Genomic DNA, 22,537 nt, shown 5'->3' with positions numbered 1-22,537 from the left:
TACTGTAATACTGTTGTGGTAATACTGCGGTACACTTGAATCACTTCTTATTGATTGTTCACTGTTGACTGCTGCTGATCTGTACTGACTGGTATTGATCAATATTGATTCTTATTGACTGTTATTTCACTGTATTGATTGATGGTGGGTGTCATTCATGATGACTTACTTGTGCTGATTAGAATTAATTTTTATTGACAGTTATTGATAAGTAATATCTCTATAGTGTACAAGAGACTGTGCTCTGATATTCAGTATTGATCAGTGTTGGTCAGTAGGAATCAGTATGAATCAGTACTGATGATGGGAATAATCTGCTTTGTCAAAACAGAAACCTGTTGATAGTGTCGATGGTCGTCTTTCTGGCAACCACTGTTTCTACAGCTCCTGTGGAAGGTAAAAATACAAATATGTGTAATCTATGCTACATATACTGTCTCTGTGTGTGTGTGTGTGTGTGTGTGTAGTATCTATATATGTATATACTTTACATTTCTTATTTTATTTTATCTTATTTGTTATACTTTCCAGAGAAGGAGCGGGAGGAGATAGAGGTGGAGGCCACAGAGGAAGGGGAGGGGGAGCTGTCTGAGGAGGAGGAGGGTAGGAAACCTGTATGCGAAAAACCTGCTTTTATTTTGAAAAGGCTACTTCCTGGTAGTTTCTATAAACTTGTGAAGTATAAAATCTGAATGTTTCTATTCAAATAAAATTGATTCTATGGAAACTTGTTTTCAAATGAACCAAAGTGGTTTACTGATCAACTGGTTAGAAGAATTGATCTGAAAACACAAACTGAGTGATGAGCTGCACAATCTGTCCTCACAACATCAGTTGTTTGCTGAGCTGAGATGATCAGCTGATTAATCGATCAACAGAAAATTACTTTTTTTGTAAAAACACCTCGCTTGAGTCATGAGTCACCTCAGACTCAGAGAAACTGACATGAGCATTATTTAATATTTCTGATGTTTCTCTGAGAAATGAACTTTCTGCTTAGTCAGTGAAGAAGCAGCTGACAGTGACCTCTAGTGGTCATTGTGTGCATTATGAATCTTATCAGAGAAATCAGACTCACACCAGAGCAGAGCTGAACAGAACTGAAGCAGCAATTACTTTCTACTGATACAATCATATTCATCACTCTGAAACCATTGTGATTAGTGACTGACAGTTTGGATAATTAATTAATAAAGGGAGATTTTCTAATCCAAAATGATGGGACATTTATCAAGACTTTACTGGACATTCTCAGTCTGCGTTCTCCTGTTGTCATGTTCTTGTGGAACATCATCAGTTACATCTTGAAAACTATAAGAGCAGAGCTGCTTCTGAACTTTAGTCCTTATCTGTACAGATATCTCCACATTCAATAAAAATTATTAAATGTACATAAATGAAGATTAATAGCAGCACTTCTCTGATAAATGCCATTTTATTTTTATTTTTTGTTTGGTTTTTTTTTTATTTTTTTATTTTTGCATCTAACACTGAGGTTGTTTTTTCTAACAAAGAAGTCGTTAGTGGACCTTAGAGTTAGGACCAGGGTTAAAGTCAGGGTTAGTCTCAGCACAGTCAGGTACAGGTGTGTTAAAGTATGATCCAGCTCAGCTGTTGATGTCTGAATGAATGCTGCCGTTCTAACTGTAAAGAGTCCTCCAGTTCTCAGGAGTCTGGACTCCCAAGTCCAAACCTGAACCAAGTCCAGATTGTAAGTCTGAGTCTGTACTTGGTAAAAAAAAAAAAAAAAAAAATCATCTGAGAAAGGCCTCAGGAGTTAGAGCTGTTCAAACCGCTTGTAAAGAAAATCTGTGAACTATAATTTGAGCTCAGCTGGTCTGTCTGCCAGCTCAGTATTTGTTGATGTTTGTATCTGACAACGCTGCTGTTCAGTCGTGTGTTGTTTTCTGGTCAGGAAGTCGTTTTCTGGTCGGGAGGTCATGTGTCGTTTCTGTCGTTTCTGAATGCAGCTCTTGCCTCATTCAGCTATGTGGAATAATGAGGTGAATTACCAACATGTCCTTTCATTATAATCTTCTATAATCTTTTACAGCTGAGTGAAAAATCCATCAAGTAAATTTAACTTTAGCTTAGGCAGCTTTCATCTGATGGAACTCTTTTGTTTTAGAAAAATGCATCTTACAGAAATTTGACATTTGCATATAATATTAAATGTTTCTATTTATGAACACGTTAAAAGGTTGTGCACAAACACAACAACATGAGCAACAACAGAACAAAGCAGACAGTGACCAAATCAAAATAAGTGTCCTCATGTGTGATGGTGATAATGGATGGCATCAGAAGAAAGAGGGAAAGAGAGAGAAAAATAAACCTTTACCAGATCTGTAGTTAGTGTGTGTTAGTTTTGTGGGGCAGAGCTGCAATGAGCAGATGCTGCTTTATAGTAATGTCACTGACCATGAAGGTTTGGTGTTGGAGGAAAGAAGTCGTCAGTGTCTGAAATCTGAAGAAAACAAAAAGAACAGATCAGAAAACAATGAACCATGATAATAAGAGATAAACACTTGTAAATATTAAACGTCACTGCAGGACAGAAAATACAGAGACAACACTCTGATGACAAACACTCGCTGACGAAGGAAATCTGTTCAGTTTAAATTGGAGACAGAAATATTAAAATGTTGTTAAAACATATTAATTAGCGAAATAAATGTTGGATGTTTTTTCTTTCCAGATGATGATGACTCCAAGAGTCAGGATAAGATTGAGGGTGAGAGGATAAAACACACTGACCTTTAACTTTACAACATAAACCTGCATAAACACAAAGACACAAGAAGTTGAGACTGTTGATGACTGTGAGGTGGTAGGTCTGAGGATCAGTGTCACCAACATCTGATGAAAACATTCAAACAGTTCAGGGATTTTAATGACAAGAATCAATTTTTATTTTCAGATCAAAAACAAAGAAAAGCTTCAGATAAATGTTTGGTTTGACTTTGTCTTCATCAGACGTTGACAACACTGACTCATCAATCTGTTTTTAATCAACTCTGTTCAGTTTCCTTCAGCTGATGGAAACAAAAGCTTTATTCATCCTGAACACCTGATACCTGTTCTCCCCCCTGTCCTCCCCCCCATCCTCCTCTCCCCACGTCCTTCCCCTCTAACAGGAATTCTTGGCGTGCAGCAGACCACCACGGCGTCAGCAGCCGGAGGTTCAGGTGAGTCAATCTTGATCGGGTTTTTCCCTCCTGAACAGTTTGTTTGTTCCTGTTTGGTCTCAGGTTTAATCCAGATTAACTGGCTGGTTTTCAGACCAGGATTAAGCTGATCCAGTCTGATCCACATGAGGCTGCAGCAACACTAACAATAAGAATAATAACTAGCCCAGGTTAATGGTCTTTCCTTCATCTGGTTTAAGATCAGAGTTCTAACGTTAATCAAAGTGACAGTGACTTCTCAGAAGAAACATTTAGAGAGTAGTCGATGAAAAGGTTTGAATCTGCAGCTGACAGCCAGAGCTTACTGGTTTCTTGAACCTAAATGCTCATGTGACAGCAAACGACAAGAACCATTAACAAACAGCTTCAGTGACTGAAATGATTTCAGACAATGAGCAGATGCAGCTCTGAAAAAGAATCTGAAGCAGAGAAAGTAGAAATAACAGCTGATGCAGGAACAGCTCTCACTTCACTGTGTATGTTCCACCTGTGAAGAGTTCGGGTTCTGAGCTTCAGACTCTCAGATCAGACTCTGCTGAGAACCAGACTGAGGTGTGTTGTTGATGAACAGAGCTGAGGAGGTAAAGTTAGTGCATCTGTCCACTGTAAAAAAACATGACTGAAATCATGATGATCACTTGACTTTAAAAAAATAATTAAAATGCCTGTCCCTATTAGAGATACAACATCACTTCCTGTGTAGAGTTTTTCCTTAATAACTTTAGCATTTTTTGTGGTATCAAAACTCTAAATCATCATTGTAAGAGGACACAGGTGATATGAGTTTCATGCAGATCCCACCTACAGTCTAAGACTAGATCAGAAAAATAATTTTACCATATTTCAGTATTTAGCAACAAAAGCGCCATCTAGTGTCTGAGTAGTGCCGAACTTTACACTTTCTGGTCCAGACAGAATGAGGGTGGAGCTCAGCTGTGGCTCCTGCAGCTGATCACATAGACCACTGTACTCTGTAAATAATGATTAGAATAACAATTTAAATTAAGTCATTCTAATGAGATAAACTGTTACAAAATAAAAGTCTACAAAATAAGTTTCATCTTTCACTCAAATGAATCCACTCCAATATGTAAATAAATGTTTCTGTTCATTTTCAGTTTCCAGCGGTCAGTCAGCAGGAGGAAGAAATGACGGAACAGCAGGAAGCTCTGCAGGTAAATGGGCAGAAGAAGAGTTCTGATAACGGAGGTTTAAATCTAAATAAAGTTTTTTTTTTTGTTGTTTTTTTTTTTTTAAAAAGATCAGAAACAAACGACAGCAACAGGCTCTCTCTTTCCCTCCTCCCTCAGAGAAAACAAACTAGCAAACAAACCGCACCAAGGCTGCAAACATAATCAACCCCAAACACCCCCACCCCACCCGACCCTCACCCCAAACACTTTTCATTTCCGTGAAGCCCGCCGAGAATGACATAATATGACATCACGCCAGGTAACTCACCCCCACATGGTGAGAACCTCCGCGGTCCCGCTCCTGTCCAAGAATCAAACCGCGGCTCCTTCACCTCCCTCAGCGGTGAGATCACCGCGCTACATGCGGAGCTCCGGCTCCTCAGGACGGACACAGAGATCACACCTCCCGCCAACAGGTGTCTCCTCTTACTTGATCAGGTTCCGTGCTCTGCATCACAGGTCCGACCGGAACTGCCCCACAACTTCAGTTCCACCCGGCGACAGAGTTCTAACTGATCAACAAATAATCATCAATCAATATTTTACAACTAATCAATCATCATAATATAATAACTTAATAAAAAAAATAGCTGAGGTGGAAACATGACCAGAATCTAGTTTACTTCTCAGTACCACAGTACTTTACTGTGTCATACTTCTCAGTACTACAGTACTTTACAGTATTTTGTTCCTGGTTCTTAATGTCAGACCTGTTCCAGTTTGTTTCATGCGAACTGGAGAAACATTCTGTTCTCCTTCCAGGTTCTGCAGGTTCTGCGGGGTCTACAGATTCTATAGGTTCTCCAGGTTCCACAGATTCTAAAGGTTCTCCAGATTCTGCAGGTTCTTCGGGTTCTGCAGGTTCCACAGTTTCTGCAGGTTCTGCAGGTTCTTCAGGTTCCACAGGTTCTGCAGGTTCCACAGGTTCCTCAGGTTCTGCAGATTCTCCACAACCAGCAGTAGAACTCTCTGGTGTCTCTGCTGTTCAGACTCAAGCAGCAGGTAAACAACAAGCTGTCTAAATATAAGCTTTAATAACGTAACAAAACTTCAAGTAAGGAAACATAACATGCCACATTGTCACATACTGTAAGTTGATGTAACCTTCAGTAACATAATGTGACATATTATAATGTGTTGTACATTAACATAACAGAATATAACAAAACATAATGTATTGTATGTCAGTGTAACAGAACATAGCATAGCATAGCATAATACAGGTTACAGAGTGAATCAGTGGGAAGTTGTGGGTGTTTGTGTTTTCAGGAGCGGATCATTCAGCAGCTTCATCAGCAGCTTCAGAAACCAACGGTAAAACAGCTCCTGTGTTTTTCACCTATGACGCTGAAGTATTTGTAATTCAGTAACGTTCAACCACATCCAGTGGCCTTCCTCAGCAGGTGGAACAGGTGTAGACATGTGTGCTCACAGGTGGTGCCATGTCTTTGATGAAACTTTTCACTGATGAGTTTGTTTCTATGAAAACATAAAGTTGACTGAATGATGAAAAACTTATCAGTCAACAAATACACAAAGAAATGAATGAAGTTTCTCAGACATTAAACGTTTGTGTCTGCAGGTTCTGACGGAGTTGACTTAGAGTCCAACGGTAAAAATCTATAAACTACATGCTGATCAATAACCTACTGATACACTACACACACAGACACACACACAGACACTAAAGAAAAGACTGAAGACCTGAAGGAAAAAGGAAAATTTGATGTGAATCAGCAGAACTCCAGAAAACATTTGTAAATATTTGACATGAAAATCAACAGAGTTGATGACTGATTATTGTGAGGTGTGCTTCAGGTAACGGACAGAAGCTGCTGAATGGAGGAGGGGGAGCGGGCGGAGCTGACAGTCAGTCAGGTGAGCTGCAGGGGGTGGGTTTACAGAGAGAGACTGACAGGTGAGACAGGCTGTAAACTGAATAGAAATGTTTTTAAAATGTAGTAAATGAAGTTCAGCACAGTCACATGATTCAAGAGACCTGTTGTTTGTCCCTCTGTTTACCTATCTCTGTTGACCCATCTCTGTTTACCTGTCTCTGTTGACCTGTCTGTCTGTTTACCTGTCTGTCTCTGTTTACCTGTCTCTGTTCACCTGTCTGTCTCTGTTTACCTGTCTTTCTCTCTCAGGTGTGTTGGGTTCATTTGGGGGCGGAGTTTCTCACCTGGATTATACAGGTGAGTGTCCAGGTGAGGTCTGTCTGCCATCATTTCTCCTTCATCAGATCTGATTATTGATTATTGGTTATTTCCATAACATTAACAACAGTGTACAGAAAAGTCCTGGTCAAACATATTGAAGGTCCTGATCAGATACTGGACCTCCACAGATGGTTCTCCTCCTCTTGGGTCTCTGAGTCCAAGATCTTAGTATTTAAAATACGAATCTGCTGGATCCTTCAGCAGAAAGATAACCACAGGACTAAATATGACCTTGAACAGATCTGGGATAATTTCCTCAGCCACTATCCAGAGACCAGGACCTCAGCTGAGGACTGGAAGTAAGATCCACTGATGAGTCCACATCCTCATCAGAACCAGGTCTACAGAGTCCAGATCACAGCTGACTATGCATCAATCCACCTTTTGATCTCACTTCCATCTGACCATCACTGCGGAACCAGATCCTGAGATATTCCCTCACTCGGGGCAGTGACTCCTTCCTAACCTGAAGGGAGCAATCCACCGGTTTCCAGTAGAGTACCAGGACCTCAGACTGGGAGGGGCTGACTCTGATCCTGCCTAACCCTAACCCAGCTGTAAACCGGCCCAGTCTGAGATACAGTACTGAGGTCTCCATACCAACACTCTCCACACCTTGACTGCACCTTCAGACTGAATCTGTGACAGGATCAAAACCCACTGAGAACCTGTCTGACTTCCTGCTGGAGACACCCCTCCAGGATCCTTGCAACAGCTGGTTCACTGATCGAGGACCAGGACAGACTCCACATCAGTCACTGAAAACACAAAGTTGCTTCTGTGTTTGGATCTGTTTTCAACTTTACTGTAAATCAGTAATCTATCTGCTTCTTTCTCTCCTCCATCAGGAATCATCGACCCCTCCAGTCACGACTTCCTGCTCAGCCTGATGGGTAAGTTTAGCTGATGACAGTTTTAATTAGTTAGGTGATCCTCAGGTGTTTCAGCATTTCCCTCCTGTCCCAGAGAGATTCACTCATGTTTATAGGGAAAAGTTGAATGTCTACAGTTTGAAAACTAAATCTTCCTTTCAAGTCATCACCAGCAGCAGTCAGCAAACACCAGATTAACACCAGGTGTGTGAGCTGATGGCTCAGGTGTACCAGACAGGCTGATGATGTCACAGGTCTACACTGTAAAACATCAACACATGGTTGTCCACAACTTTCTGTGGTCCATCCATCCATCTTCTTCCCCTTTTCCGGGATTGAGTCGTGGTGGCAGCAGGCTAAGCAGGGTATTCCAGTTGGCCTTCTCCCCAGCAACATTTTCCTGCTCCTCCTAGTGATCCCAAGGCATTCCCAGGCTAGTTGAGATATATATAATCCCTCCAGCGAGTTCTGGGCCTACCCTAAGGTCTCCTCCCAGTAGGACATGCCTGAAAAACCTCCAAAAGGAGCCACCCAGGAGGATCCTGATCAGATGCCACGAGGGCGACCACAGATGCAACCACCTCAGCTGACTCCTTTTGATGCAAAGGAGCAGCTCCTCACCCTATCTCTAGGGCTGAGCCCCGCCACCCTGCAGAGGAAACTCATTTCAGCTGCTTGTATCCATGATCTTGTCCTTTCGGTCACTATTCAAAGTTCATGACTATAGGTGAGGGTTAGAATGTAGATCGACTGCTAAATCAAGAGCTTTGCTTTCTGGCTTGGCTTTCTCTTCACCACAACAGTCCGTTACAAGGTCTGCATTACTACTGATGCTGCACCAAATTGCCTGTCAATCTCCCGCCCCTCTGCATCCTCACTCATGAACAAAACCCTAAGGTACTTGAATTCCCTCACTTGAGGCAGCAACTCCCCCCACCCACCATTTCTGGCAAAGAACCATGGCTTCAGACTTGGAGATGCTGACTCTCATCCTGATCGCTTTGCACTCAAACTGTCCCAATGCATGCTGGAGGTCTCGGTCTGATGAAGTCAACAGAACCACATCATCTGCAAAAAGCAGTGACACAGTCCTGAGGTTCCCAAACCGGACACACTCCTCACCTCGGCTGCACCATGAGATTATGTCCATGAATATCACAAACAGGATCAGAGACAAGGGGCACCCTTGGTGGAGTCCAACACCCACTGAAAACATGTTTGACTTTGTGCCAAAGATGCAGACACACCTCTCACTTTGGTTGTATAAGGATCTGATGGCTTGCCTCCAGTAACCCATACTCTCTCAGTACCCCTCACAAGGTCCCTCAGGGGACACGGTCATAGGCCTTCTCCAAGTCCACAAAACATATGTAGACTGGGTGGTCATACTCCCATGACCCCCTCAGCACTCGAGCACTGGTCCACTATTCCACGGCCAGGATTAAATCTGCATCGTTCCTCCTGAATCTGTGGTTCGACAGTTGGTCAGAGCCTCCTTTCCAGCACCCTGACATAAACTTTCCTAGGAAGGCTGAATACTGTTATGCCCCTATAATTGGAGCACACCCTCTAGTGCCTCTTTTTAAAAAATGGGGACCACCACTGGTCTGCCACTCCACTGGTACTGTCCCTGCCCTCCATGCAACATGGTGTTTGTTATGGCCAATCCATGACTAGCACAGAAGTCCAATAACAATGCACCACTTGGGTTTAGATAAGGGAGGCCGTTCCTCCCAATCACGCTCCTCCAGGTTTCTCCATTGTTGCCCACGTGTACACTGAAGTCCCCCAGTAAAACTAGAGTCCCCAGCCAGGACCACTTCCAGGACACCGTCCAAGAACTCCAAGAAGGCCTGGGTACTCTGAGCTACTGTTTGGTACATATGCACACACAACAGCCAAAGTCCTCCCCTTAGTGACCCGCAGTCGCATAGAGGCGACCCTCTCATTCCCTGGGCAAAACTGGGGGCTTGTGAATATCCCCACACCACCTGGCGCCTCTCACCTTGAGCAACTCAGAAAAAGGAGAGAGTTCAGCCCTACTATATCCAGTTGGTACCGCTCCACCTCCCGCACCAACTCAGGATCCTTCCTGACCAGTGAGGTGACATTCCACGTCCCCAGAGTTAGTCTTTAATGCCCGGGCCTCAGTATGCCTGGATCCACAACCTTGCCCGCCACCCAGCTTGAAAGGCACCTGACCCCAGTGCCCATCCCCGCAAGTGGTGGGCCCACATGGTGTCTTTCTGTGCTGAAAACCTCAAATGATGGACAAAGAGAAAGTTAGAAAACAACAACACTGAACGTCTCACAGTCATATCAGCTAGAGACAATTTCAAAATAAAAGCATCTGTCAAGTTTACTGTAAATAATGTGAATAGTGTTTTAACATTTAATTGGAAACAATGTTAAACTGAAAAATATTAATCTCTCAAATTCAAGCAAAACGAATCTCAACACTTTTAGTGTTACAAGAGACCTCCTCTGAGTCAGGAACACAACTGTAACAACATGTGTCTGCCCTATAGTTTAACATGTGTCTGACCTGTAGTTTAATGTGTGTGTTTCCAGGTGGAAGTGATTCATTCAGTCCAGATGTTCACATCAGTATCCCAGGTCTGATCTCTGATCATTGGCATGTTGTTTAAATACATTTAATTCAGTGTAGTTACATACTGTCAGCCAGGAGGGACTCAGGATCAGGATCGGGTAAAGATGACTGACAGCTCTGTCCTCCAATCAGATATCACCATTAGCCTGTCTACACCTGATTGGTCAAACACACTGCATGCTGGATACTCATTGTGTCTGTGGTTTTCTGATTTAAAAAAGAAAAAAGTCAAGATGATTGATATGATCTCCTGAATTATACAACAAAACAGTAACAGGTGTAAACACTAACAGACGTGAACAGTAACAGGTTTTTCAAGGAAATTGAGATCCATAGCCTTCACTACAACAGACATCAGATCTGAATAAAATCAATCAGAAATCATTCATTGTGTTTGTTGCAAACTTTATGCAGCAACACACTCACCATGTCAGTTCAATCCAGGTGCTACACAGAGTCCACATCTCCACCCAGTGTACCAATGGGCTTCACAGACAGAAACACCTGCAGCAGATGACCACTTTCACACATTCCAGCACCGGTCAGGTGGTTCTGATCAGATGGTTCTGGTCGGAGGTCAGATCCTAAGCCTGAGCAGTTCATGTAGAATTCATACATTTATGTTCTTTATGTCTTTGTGTATCTTTGATATCCATCTGTGGTAAGAATAAAAAGGTGTGATCAGGTGATCTAAAAGGAGGTTGTTTTTTGATTTTGTTGTTTATGCTGACAGGTCACATGACTCCACCCACTCAGCTGGACTCAGGTGTGATTTCTTTTCAGGTCATTCTCAGTCTGTGTTCTTCTCTGTTTTAGTTCCAGTTCAAAGTCCAGACCCTGTTCTATCAGGGGGAGCTACATGTCCCAGAATGCACTGCACACCAACCAGTTTGTCTGAAGCTGAAAACATAATTAGAACATGTTTGATATAAATTATAGATCAGACATCAGGTGCATCTTTTACAACACTCACTGTTCCATTATCCCCAGGAACAGTCTGTTAGTGGAACTTTGAGTTGAGATTATTTGGTCACAGTCCAGCCAGGTACAGGTGTGTTGAGGTGTGATCATCTGTACCTTATCCAAGCTGCTGATTTCAGCTGTACTTCCAAACATGAGAGTCTGAATGTACTCTGAACTGAGAAAGGCTTAAACACTTTCTCCTCTTCTGCTTCTCTTTTGCTCAGTTTTTAAAGAATCCGCTGTATGACTGATCAGCTGTATGAACTGATTGATTGTTTTTGTTTGTGTATCAGTGATCAGTTCAGGTGTGACAGCAGCTCCGTCTGCAGATCAGAACAGTGGCTCCAGCCTGGACTCACCTGCAGGTACTGACCCCACCCCCACAGGTGTCAGGTCATCAGGGATCAGATTTTGTCCAAATGTTGCTTAAATTTAGTTTGTTTCTGTAAAACTCACCTGTTTCTGTAAAACTCACCTGTTCTGTTGTCGTCCTGTTGAAGATCATGTTCATCAGTCTGACATCAGCATCGACCAATCAGGACTCGACCACATCTCTCTGAGCTCTGACCAATCACCGCCCAATTCTGTCTCAGGCTCCTCCCACTCTGGAGCCCAGGAAGGTTAACATACAAAAGACTTTTACTCTGAAAAACCACAGACTTTTACTCTGAAAATCCAGAGAGACTTTTATTCTGATACTTGGTTGTTTTCTGTCTGTTTTTCTGTGTCAGCTGCAGCATCTTCATCATCATCATCACACAGTGAAACTCACAGAGAACAGACAGGTAAACTCACTCATCACATTGACTTACAATCATTTCCTGGACATTAAACTTAACCTAAACTATGACCAGCCTAACCTTAAAACTGAAGGATTAACCTTATGGGGACTGAAGACAACATCCACGTGAGAACAGATTAAGGAATAACCCAACTTTAGCTTTGTGACATGGAGCCGTTAAAAGATGGTAAACTGTGGCTATAAACGTGGTCAACAACAACACTCAGACAGACTGAGACATTCAGACTATGACTAATTGGTATTAACCCCACCACCACCACCTGCCTCCATCACATCTCCTCATCCTGATGTTTTATTTCTCACAGATGGAGCTGATTCACCTGATACCAATGGTAAGAGTTTGTTCTTTTCCTTTGGGAAGCAAATATTCTTTGGAGTTGGATTGTATGTATGTATGTTGTTGTATGTTGTGATGTTCCCAGGCATCACATTGGTTTAATATGTTCGTTGTTCTTTCTTTGAAGAACCACAGAAAAGTTCCCACTTTATGTTTTTCAGGAAATGGTCGACAGACTCTGCTGACGGAAGCAAACGGAGGTAAACTTCTTTTTCTTCTTTACCGTTTCAATTTGCCTCTGACTGAATGTAAACACAGACTCTGTAACCAGCTAGTCTCAGGTCAGATCTGTCTGTAGTTTCTTCTCTTTTCTCTGCAGTGACTGATCGATCAGTTTCCTTCAGTGACCTCCGCACTGATCTCACAGGTACAGTCTGATCATTTTAATAAACTTGATCAGCTACAGTTTGCTGTGATGACATCATTGCTTAATGGATTCAACGGCAGAGTGGTGCAGAGATAAAATATTTTGGTGCGTCAGCCCGGAAGAACTTAAATCCTTCCAGGTTTAGTTGATCAGATAATCTTCACAGATGAACACCACTGTTCTAATGTTTGAAGCCTAAATCCAATCTCCAGAAGTAAAAAGCTAATGTTAGGCTATAAACCAACTACACCACGGTCACATGACGTCAACGTCTCCACCACTAAGCTTCCAACTGGTCATTTCATTTAGCTCTGAGCTCTTCTACAAAAGCCTTTCTTCTTAGAAAGTTAGTGAGAGTTTGAAAGAGCGTGAGTAGAAACACAACGAGGCTGTAAAGGTGGACTGGTGAGTAGATGGGTTTTCATGTTAACATCCCTGACAACCTCTGTAGTCTCATTTAGACACTCGTTAGCAACCGCCTTTTTTAAGACACGTAAAAGCTTCAAACTTTGGGACAGAGGAACAGGAAGTGATGAAAAGTTCACGTACATCTGGGTTTTAAGACTCAGTCCTGCACCATTCTACTGATGACTTAACTAGTGATTGTTATTAATGTTATTATTATTATTGTCACCTGATGATGACGTCAGTAGGTGGAGCAGAGTCTGTGACCAGTCACATGGACCTCACAGGTGGGAGGAACTGATCAGGTCAATAAATCAGCACATTGATCGATAGCATTGATCACTGACAGAAACCTGACTCTCTCCTTGCTCTGATTGGTTCCAGCTTCGGGTCTTGGACTGGGACATGATGTCACAGGTAAGACCTGTTGCTATGACAACCACCTGTCAAAATTAAGAGTCAGTCATTTATCTGTAACAACTCACTTACTGTCACATGATCATGCGTTCCAGAGTCATCCCCCATCATCCTCCACACAGAGTCTTTAGATGGCTTCACGCACTCAGGTACACCTGTCTGTTTACCTGTCTGACACACACCTGTCTGACACACATCTGTTATAAGATTTTTTTTTTTTTTTGCAGTTTCAGGAGTTTACTCCCATACAGACCTGATTACCATGGCAACAGACTCCACAGGTACAGACACAGGTAAGCCTCACTCTCCCACATGGCCAACAGTGAGTAATTTTGCGGACAGGTTAAAGGTCAAAGGTCAGACACGTTAAACATGTTGCTGTGTGCTTGTAGTTTCAGCAGATCCAACAGGAAGTCCACCTGACTCCAGTAAGTCACTTTTATTTACACAGAAGAAGAAGAGTATATGATGCTCAGTTCTTCTTCTACTGTAGAAATGTGTTTATGTGTGTGAATATGCTGTGTGTGTTTGTTTCAGGTCATCCAGCTGTGACAGATCACACACAGGTGGCTGGTAAGTTTTACAGATGTTCAATGAGATAACAGTCTGAAACCAGTCTGCAAACCAGTCTGAAGAACACAAGTCTACAAACCAGTTTAAAACCAGTCTACAAACCAGTCTGAACACAAGTCTATAAACCAGTTTAAAACCAGTCTACAAACCAATTCAAAACTGGTCTACAAACCAGTCTGAAACTGGTTTAAAATCACTCTACAAACAAGTTTGAAACCAGTCTACAAACCAGTCCAAAAACAGTCCAGAATTGAACCACAGTCTCCAGTGTCAGGTCAAACCAGTTTTCAGTCAGACTTGTTTCAGTCAGTGCTGTTTTTGTTAAAAGATCTGGGTGTTGATAACTGGTTGTGGGTGGTTCAGGTCTGGATGGTGTAGTTCTGTGTGATTCGGGTCTAGGTGGTTCAGGTCTGAGTGATTCAGGTCTGGGTGGTGCAGGTCTGGGTGGTTCAGGTCTGGGTGGTGATGTGTCTTACCTGAGATCAGGTGCTGAAGCCCAGTTCTTTGTCTTCTCTTGGTTCTGCTTGTTCTCTGCAGGTTCAGTCACTGAACAGTACAACCCATCTGGTCAGGGTCCTGAAGGTTTGTAACATCACACTCTGATCTCTGATCTCTGTACGAACTCTGAACCTCTAAACCTGATCCCCTTTCAGTCAGTCTCTGGTTCTGGACTGAGCCGATGTTCGGTTCTCTGGTGAACCCTGCCGGTCCTGATCCTGCTCCAGTTACTGGAAACTGATCCATTGATTATTAGTAATAGATTGTTTCTCTCTGTGGTTGGACTGCGAACTCACAGCCCGACAGATCAATACTGATCAGGTCAATCGTTTAAAACAACAGAAACTAAAATCATTTTTTCGGTCAGGTGCAGAAAATGTGGAACTGGAGGATACCTGCTGACTTCCACATGAAGCCGCAAGTTCGATTCCTGCGCTACAGATTCCAGTGTACCGACCAATCAGCATGGCCCAGGAACTATGACCCCTCCCACTAGCTGTAGGCTCCGCCCCCTGAGCCACCGCGGCTCATTGGTTTTTTAAATATTTAAAACGTGGAGTTTGTTTATAGACAATTGTTTTGTTTTAGAATCACTGACAGAAAATAAAAGAGTTTCAACCGAAACTCGACTGTGATTCTGTTTTGACTTGATGACATCATACAGGATGTGACATCATACAGGATGTGACATCATCTTCACTGTCAGGATGTAAAATGTGGTTTTAAACTTCTACAATAAATGGTTTTGTCTATTTTGAACATCAACCAGAGAATTTGTTTTCTTTCCAAAGTTCATCAAAGATATTGATCTGATGACATCAGCACAGTAAATAAACATTTCCACAGTGATGTACATTTTTCAAACATTTTATTGAACTGAAGTCAGAATATTTATCTGACCTTTGACCCTGTCTTTGTTTCCCACAATCCTCCACTCCCATGAGGCGCGGGGGGGGGGGGGGGGGTTAATTAAAAACATGATCAAACAAATGTAAATATATTAATGACAGAGGCTTTTACTCTGAAGGGTAGCTGATAAACGTCTAGCAGGAAGTCAGGAGTAACTGTATTGTTGATACATAATAAAAAAGCGCCAGGTGAGTCTCAGGTTGTAGGTAACAGTGTCTGTAAAGGATGTAACTCATTCAGGATTTTTCGAGTCAATATCAATATTTTATAGATTAAACATCCCATAATATAAACAAACATCTGGACCAGAACGTTTTACACTGTAAAAATAAACCTGACCTGAGACCAGAGACCTTACCAGAGACCTGACCTGACCAGAGACCTGATCTGAGACCAGAGACCTGAGACCAGTCACCTGTCTGACCAGATGAGTTGAGCGCCTCCTGCTGGTTGTGATGATCTACAGGTATGATTGAGGGAAATAAAAACAGGACGTCTTCGACCAATAAAACTGAGCATTAACGTAACAGAGAAACTGTTTAATGTGGATCAATCACACGTCATGGCTGATACCTGATCTGATCAATTAGAGCTCACACCGATCCGACCAATCAGATTGATGCATCTCTATCTGCTGTCTCCATGGTAACAAAAATATTCAGATTCTCTTCATTAAATCTATTTTACACATGAAAACAAAGACAAACCAGAAACTCGGACTGCAACATGCACAACACAGAGAACACCTGGGTCACATGATCCTGCCTCACCTGTCCAGGTGTCCTGTGACATCTACACTGAGCTGTTTCTGATCGGACCAACAGTTACAGACATGACCCCGGTTCTCTGAGTTTTTCTGCAGTGAGTATCAAACAAATGTTTTAATTAAAGCAGTGAAGAAGAACCAAAAGCTAAAATAATGGAGAAGAAGAAGAGGACACAGATATATAAAGGGTTAATATTGATCAATAACATCTGCATACTAAAAACGTGACCTTTGACATACTGATTGATCTACAGCTGATCAATTGATTTCATCATTGTCTATTGCTGCTGCTGAGTCAGCACTCAGACTGTCCTGTTGCTATGGTTACTGATAAGTCCTGATGATGTCAGAGGTCAGAGTCCAGGTGGGCGTGGCTCAGCAGGGCAGCATCCGGGTCATCAGTGGGCGTGTCCGGGGCAAAGAAAGGCTCTGCCTCCAGCTCCAGCAGGGACGGCAGGTCAGCCCCGCCCTCCCCTGGGCTGGCCGGTTCAGACACCAGGACAGGTGTGTACTGCACCAGCTGCTTCCCTGGACCAATCAGAGAGTGGCACACAGTCACCTGGACAGGCACAGGAAACACAGGAAGGCAGCTGTGTGTGTGTGTGTGTGTGTGTGTGTGTGTGTTTGTGTGTGTGTGTGTGTGTGTGTGTGTGTGTGTGTTTGTGTATGTGTATTACCTGTGTTGTTGGTGTTGCTGCTTTCATCACTTCCTTTAGGAGTTTCATCAGATAGCAGCTAAGAGGAAACAGTGACATTACAGTTAGACACTGTGACATCATCAACGGGTGTCTGTGAGAAACACACACCTGTCTATATCTGTGTGTACCTCCGTACTCACTATGTGCACTCCACTATCTGTTTATATGGTGACTGAATCAGTGCTTTTATTGTGACAATAAGAGTCTGTGTAGTTGAACTCACAACATCCAAACTGTCGAGGTCAAAGTCTCCAGAGGTCGAGGAAGAACTGAAAAACTGAACATGAACACACACACATTAACACATTCATCTACTGTTCATGTGTTCATATGATGCTGCTATCTTTCAGACTGACCTCGAACAGCGGGGAGGTGTCAAAGGCGAAGGTCTGAGTGTTCAGGATGTTCTGCAGGTTTTCTAGACTGTTGTCCATACTGTCCACATGGTCTGACAGCTCTGACCTGAGAGAGAAAGACAGACATGAGGAGAGAGAGAGAGAGAGAGAGAGACAGACAGACAGACAGAAGAGAGACAAACAGACATGATGTGACGTAACTTCATCAGTCCAGAGTTTTTCTGTTTCCTTCTTCTTGTCAACAAACCAAGAGTCTGTCAGTCCGTCTCTGAACGGTCTGACTTCCTGTCTGTGGCTCTCAGCTCTCAGCTCATTGGTTCGTTTATAACCTTGACTTGTACGCAGGTGAACCACGTCCAACCCCGCTCTGAGACAAAGGCCCAGTCTATAAAACCAGTGTTGTTCAGACAGATGTGATCAGGCTCTGGATAAACACTAAACTGTTCCCTTAGTCTGCTTGTGATGACAAGAAGGAAAATACAGAACATCACCAGGTACACTTCAAACTGATATTTCAAATATGAATTAATTATAGAGTTAATAATTCACTTCTCAGCTTGTGTTGATAGGAAGCGTCGAACTTCAGGTGAGAGTCCACCTGCAGAGGGAGGGGGGCGGGGTCTGAGGGAAGCACAGGGGTTTTAATGACACACCTGTCCTTCAAAACGAAAACCTACAGTACAGGTGAAACATCAAGAGAACGAATCAGAGACAACACCTGGTTCAAGGACACACGGACAGCATGGGGTCAGACAGGTGTTAGGGCGTTAGCTGAAGTTAATAGCAGACAGCAGTGGCATCTGCAGCCACTCTGACTGATGTAAAAAGGTGTATCAGACTTACCTGTCGATACAAGCAACGGTTTGACATCTCTGCTGAGCTGTGGTGGTGCTGGAGTTTGGGGTGGGAAGGGAGGCAGGTGATTGGCTGGTTGGGACAGGGGGGAGGGGCCCAGTGGAGGCAAGGCTCCTCACAACAATGGCTATAAAAGAGACAGAGACACAGATCAGTACTGACCAAGAATCAAACTACCAACCTCCACATGTAATACTACACAGGGAACCAACCAGGTGAGCTGTACCTGGTGGAGGTGTTTACCTGGTGGAGGGTTGGCAGTGGAGGTGTTGGGAGTTGGCTGCGTTTCGTTGTCCTGTAGGATTGAATTGATGAAGGTGGTGGGAGAGAGGGGCGTGTCTACAGGTGTAGCCCCACCCTCCAGAACAGGACACACCTCCACCTCAGGACTGGACGGCTCCTCTTTGACATTCACTGATTCGCTCTCTCTGCAGGTAAAGACCAACTTTAGTGACTGCAGATGGACCAATCAGTTACTGATTACGGGAGAGCACATGGTCCTCACCCTGCGTCCGTCCAATCACTGGCCACATCTTCTGCAGTGGGCGTGGTCACCTCTGTGATGTCAGAGATGATTGGTCCAGAGGTTATTGGAGAGTCTGTTGAGAAGAGATTGGCTGCGGCCTGAGGAGGAAGCAACAAGATCCTTCATGAACCAGAACCAGCCAACTGGATCCTGGATCATGTGATGTGGACAGTTGAGCTCAGGTTACCTGCATGTGCTCCAATGAAAACTGCCGACTGTATTTAGGTAGGGAGTGGGCGGAGCTGGAGTCATTCAGCATCAGCGGACTGCAGAGACAGATACGTTCACCTTAGATAAAATACTTAAAGGCTCATTCCACTGATTTTACATCTGAGGACGGAAGTGATGTTTCAAAATAAAAGCACTGTTCTGGATTTTTTTCTACATTTCAAAGTAAAGCTCCTCTTACAGCTGCAGACTTCTGGTTTAAAGAACGGTCTGTTATAATGACAGCTGATTGATAAAGTTTATTCAAATCACTTGAAGAAACCTCAGGGTGTCTGTGTGTGTGTGTAACTACAGCTGTGAACTGTGTAGTATTTTCTGTAGTATTTGTTGTAGTATTTTCAGTGGTATTTGTTGTATTAGTAGTAAACTTGCATCTTCCTCTTAACTCCCAGAATCCTGTTGGTTTGGACGAGAGACACCAGAAACTGGATCAGCTGCAGAGAGAAAGAGAGTCACAGTTAGCTGAAGCAGCGGCTAAGCTAACATGCTAACATGGTGACATAGCTCCATTAGCATTGTACTAACTGAATGCTAACAGATCTGATCCTCTCCTGACATCACTGTGATGAGGTCTGTGTGTTTGTTTCACTCGTTAACACTGTATTGAACAAGCATCAAATGAACAGTACATGACAGTCACTGTCCACATGAGGGCGCTGTGACCACATTTATTCGAGGGTCATTTCTCCAGCTAGTACTGTCACAGTACTACTACTGTAGTATTACTGTGTGTTCATAGTACTTCAGTACTTGCGCAGCTGCTGTTTGATGAAACATTGAATCGGTTTCTTTCCTGTTTTCTGACTCAGATTAAAACATCAAATTCAGTGGAGCACTTTTTCTACTGTATTCTACTGCATCAGTACTGTAGTATCAGTACACAGATGTACAGGAGTAGTGGTAGTAGTAGCAGTAGTACCTTATTGACGACTTTCTGCTGCTGAGCATGTTTCTGTCTCAGACTGGCGACCTCCCTCCACAGAGCCTCATTCTCACTGAAACACAGAAACAAAAAGTGATCACTATTAGGAACACCTCTCTGATCAGTTTATTAGGAACACCTCTCTGACTCTGATGAGTTTATTAGGAACACCTAATAAAGTGATCAGTGAGTGTGTACAGTCAGGTCAACAGGTGTTTGGACAGCGACACAGTTCTGAAAACCACAATGGATTTAAAATGAGGGACTGGACTGTGGACCTGAGCAGATCCAGGATTAGTCCTGAGCAGACCTGCTGAGTCCTGGACTGAGGGGGTCAGGTTCTGGTGTTACTGTTTCATGGTGTTTAAAGTGTTTCAGCTTTGAGAACATGTAAACTTCAGGTCTGGATCCTAAAGTTTTACAGACGAGATCCCTGACCTGGTCTTGGTCTGGTTCTAGTCTATGGTGTTGAGGTTCTGGTCTTACTGTTTCATGGCAATGATCCTGGAGTCAATGGTTTCCTGTTTTCCCTTCATCAGCTGGACATCATTCAGGATTTTGTTTACTTCGACTGCAGAGATCTTCACTTCTTCCTGACGCACCGACGACACCTGAACCAATTACAGTGCAGAGAGACCATAACCATGGAGACCAGGACAGAATGTGCTCAGGCGTGTAAATCACAAGTTTCATCATGATATGATTATGATTGATATGATTCTATCGGTTCAACAATTCAATGTTTAATGATATACCAAACTCTAAGATTTGTCTGGATTCAGGAGTGATCGATTGGAGAGGACTTAATCAGCTGATTTAATCACTTCTTTTTATATCGAATCACAGACGCAACTAAAATATTATCGGACATTTTTATTCCTGAGCTTCAACCAGACATTTAAATAAAAACTTCTTTTATTAAAACAGATAAATCCTGTTCACTGTAAAGTGACACATTCTGATAAACTGAGCTTTAACTGTTTCACATTCTGTAACAGAAAACTGAAACAACATTAACTTCCTGTTTGAAACATTACAACAGGATATTGTGTAAACCTGAGTATTTTCTCTTGAAGCTGAAACAGCATGTGAATCCTCCATGTTTCCAGACCTCTGATTAATTCTCCAGAGCAGAGAAAATATCTTCACTGACTGTTTTCCAGTCACTTTCACTTTGTTTAACGGTGTGTGTGCGCTCAGGCGGAGGAAGACGTGCCGGGAAATTACAAATTAAAGGCGCATCCTACAAATGATTATACTGTGACGGACTGTGATGTTATGCGTTACGTTAGTGTTTGTCAGTAAAGAAACTCTGTTCAGGTGAAGAACTGTTATTCCAGATTAGTAAACATGTTTCCAGCTGACCAGGGATCAGCTGGGAGTCGGTATGGAGATGGTGAAAGTGAGCGGTTGTAGGTAGGTCAGAGTTCTCACAGCAGCCTGTGTTACTGATGAAACCACGCTGCCTCTATCTGATCCATATTTTCATTTTGGATCGATGCTATTGTATCGCTGATCATTGACTCGATGTATCAATATATCATTACACCCCTAATATGCAGATGTGTGAGCAGGTGTGTGTGCAGGTACATACATTGGTGACTTTACGTTTGATGTTCTCCAGCAGGTGTTCCTGTCCTCTGATGAAGAATGGATGTTGGAACTCTGTGTCATCTCTCTCTGGTTTCACCAAACCTCCCTGCTCGATGTGCACCACCTTACGGAAACCATCTGTACAGAAGTCCATTCACAAAACAACTCATTTAACAGATGAAGCACAGAGTTTAACTACATCTAAAGATAAAAGCTGGTCTGGGATCAGTCCGTCAGGCTGCTGATACTCACACATGTTGAGCTGTCTGATGAAACTGGCCATGTTGTTGTGTTTGAAGAATTTTGGTAGAACTTCCTTCGAGAACCGACCCTGATCGAACACATGGAAGCTGGCTCCACTCTGAAACATCGACAATAAAACCACATCAAGACCACCTGACAGGACCTGGACCTGGATCCGGACCTGGATCCGGACCAGCCTGATCCAGTTCAGACTACAGCTACAGAAGCTTAGAACCGCTGTGTTAAACTGACACAGAGAGGCAGGTGACTGACACCTGCGAAGGTTAAACTGACTCTGTTTTGATAATGTTTTTATCTCTGATCTACTGTTAGCATGTTACCTCTGCTAACAGAGGCTAACAGTTTACCCGTCTGTCTGATCACAGTTAAATGGTCCTTGTTCTTAGCCTGCTAACTGTTAGCCGTTAGCTCCTTGTGTGATTACCGGGCTCCAGCAAATGAGCGGGTCGGTGTCTGGGTCCTCCACCAGGGTCCACAGTTTTGTGAGAAAGGCCGGGACGTTCCCTCCGCTGAGCACCACCCCCCCTCCACCTCCTCCGGGATACTCCATCAGAGAAATCAAACCACACCGGATTTTTAATCTGAAACACTGCAGCTAATCTGAGCTAACGATGCTAACTGTTAGCATGCTGTTAGCCCCGCGCGCCTCTCAAACTATCGAACAAGCCGCGGAGCGTGACTGAGGTCTGATCCGGGTTTCAGAGGGGTCGGTCCTGGTACTGGACTCTGTGGGTCTACAGAGAGTCTGTCAAAGTTTGTTTAAATGAAAACTCCGCGGTGGAAAATTACAACATACCCCATCACACTAACAACTGCGTAGCGAGCAGTCTGTCGCCACCTGATGACGTTAAGGGAAACGTAACGTGAACGTTTGGTCGCGTTGTGACGTAAGCCGTAATCCGGATCACCTGTGATGAAAAAGAAGTTTGACAGAAAGAAGAATGTGCTTATGTTTGTTATGAAGCAACAGACTGA

At 43.2% G+C, this 22,537-nt stretch overlaps 2 protein-coding genes across 4 annotated transcripts; one reads left to right on the top strand and one right to left on the bottom strand.

The window, feature by feature from the left end:
• Nucleotides 1–350: 350 nt before the first annotated feature.
• Nucleotides 351–15,421, top strand: si:ch211-80h18.1 (uncharacterized protein LOC555593 homolog). The gene is made up of 27 exons (XM_051069274.1): nucleotides 351–396; nucleotides 532–603; nucleotides 2,699–2,734; nucleotides 3,138–3,188; nucleotides 4,307–4,363; nucleotides 5,144–5,383; nucleotides 5,651–5,695; nucleotides 5,964–5,993; nucleotides 6,200–6,259; nucleotides 6,529–6,576; nucleotides 7,449–7,493; nucleotides 10,044–10,088; nucleotides 10,817–10,849; nucleotides 11,340–11,411; nucleotides 11,547–11,666; nucleotides 11,778–11,831; nucleotides 12,154–12,180; nucleotides 12,347–12,385; nucleotides 12,505–12,552; nucleotides 13,203–13,244; nucleotides 13,342–13,374; nucleotides 13,470–13,523; nucleotides 13,602–13,667; nucleotides 13,767–13,802; nucleotides 13,912–13,947; nucleotides 14,485–14,529; nucleotides 14,813–15,421. The coding sequence occupies exons 1-27, from the start codon at nucleotides 351–353 to the stop codon at nucleotides 14,845–14,847; spliced, it is 1,515 nt and encodes a 504-aa protein (XP_050925231.1). The 3' UTR covers nucleotides 14,848–15,421.
• On the bottom strand, nucleotides 15,297–22,420 carry hsf1 (heat shock transcription factor 1). 3 transcript variants are annotated; one of them, XM_018686653.2, is made up of 15 exons: nucleotides 21,987–22,420; nucleotides 21,551–21,659; nucleotides 21,300–21,436; nucleotides 20,192–20,316; nucleotides 19,703–19,778; nucleotides 19,156–19,217; nucleotides 18,743–18,821; nucleotides 18,535–18,653; nucleotides 18,273–18,457; nucleotides 18,018–18,156; nucleotides 17,724–17,795; nucleotides 17,175–17,280; nucleotides 17,042–17,095; nucleotides 16,798–16,855; nucleotides 15,297–16,679 (listed from the first exon to the last, which is right to left on the bottom strand). In XM_018686653.2, the coding sequence occupies exons 1-15, from the start codon at nucleotides 22,110–22,112 to the stop codon at nucleotides 16,609–16,611; spliced, it is 1,518 nt and encodes a 505-aa protein (XP_018542169.1). In that variant the 5' UTR covers nucleotides 22,113–22,420; the 3' UTR covers nucleotides 15,297–16,608. The 3 variants fall into 3 exon arrangements, with proteins under 3 accessions (XP_018542169.1, XP_018542167.1, XP_018542168.1); XM_018686651.2 differs by having other exon boundaries at nucleotides 15,297–16,648; XM_018686652.2 differs by lacking the exon at nucleotides 17,724–17,795 and having other exon boundaries at nucleotides 15,297–16,648.
• Nucleotides 22,421–22,537: the final 117 nt, after the last annotated feature.

Source organism: Lates calcarifer, linkage group LG3 (genome assembly GCF_001640805.2).
Source record: "Lates calcarifer isolate ASB-BC8 linkage group LG3, TLL_Latcal_v3, whole genome shotgun sequence".
In the NCBI taxonomy this organism is placed as follows: Eukaryota; Metazoa; Chordata; class Actinopteri; family Centropomidae; genus Lates; species Lates calcarifer.
The sequence above is the reverse complement of the archived record's forward strand: the minus strand, read 5'-3'. Positions and strand labels throughout refer to the sequence as shown.

Excerpts from the sequence above, each read along its gene's own strand:
- si:ch211-80h18.1 (XM_051069274.1), top strand. The coding sequence starts at position 351 with ATGGTCGTCTTTCTGGCAACCACTGTTTCTACAGCTCCTGTGGAAG. Across the intron at positions 12,181-12,346 it reads TGATTCACCTGATACCAATG|GAAATGGTCGACAGACTCTG; the intron begins GTAAGAGTTTGT and ends TATGTTTTTCAG. Across the intron at positions 13,948-14,484 it reads AGATCACACACAGGTGGCTG|GTTCAGTCACTGAACAGTAC; the intron begins GTAAGTTTTACA and ends TGTTCTCTGCAG.
- hsf1 (XM_018686651.2), bottom strand. The coding sequence starts at position 22,112 with ATGGAGTATCCCGGAGGAGGTGGAGGGGGGGTGGTGCTCAGCGGAGGG. Across the intron at positions 18,822-19,155 it reads CTGGGAGTTAAGAGGAAGAT|TCCGCTGATGCTGAATGACT; the intron begins GCAAGTTTACTA and ends CTGTCTCTGCAG. Across the intron at positions 18,458-18,534 it reads AGTGATTGGACGGACGCAGG|AGAGAGCGAATCAGTGAATG; the intron begins GTGAGGACCATG and ends CTTTACCTGCAG.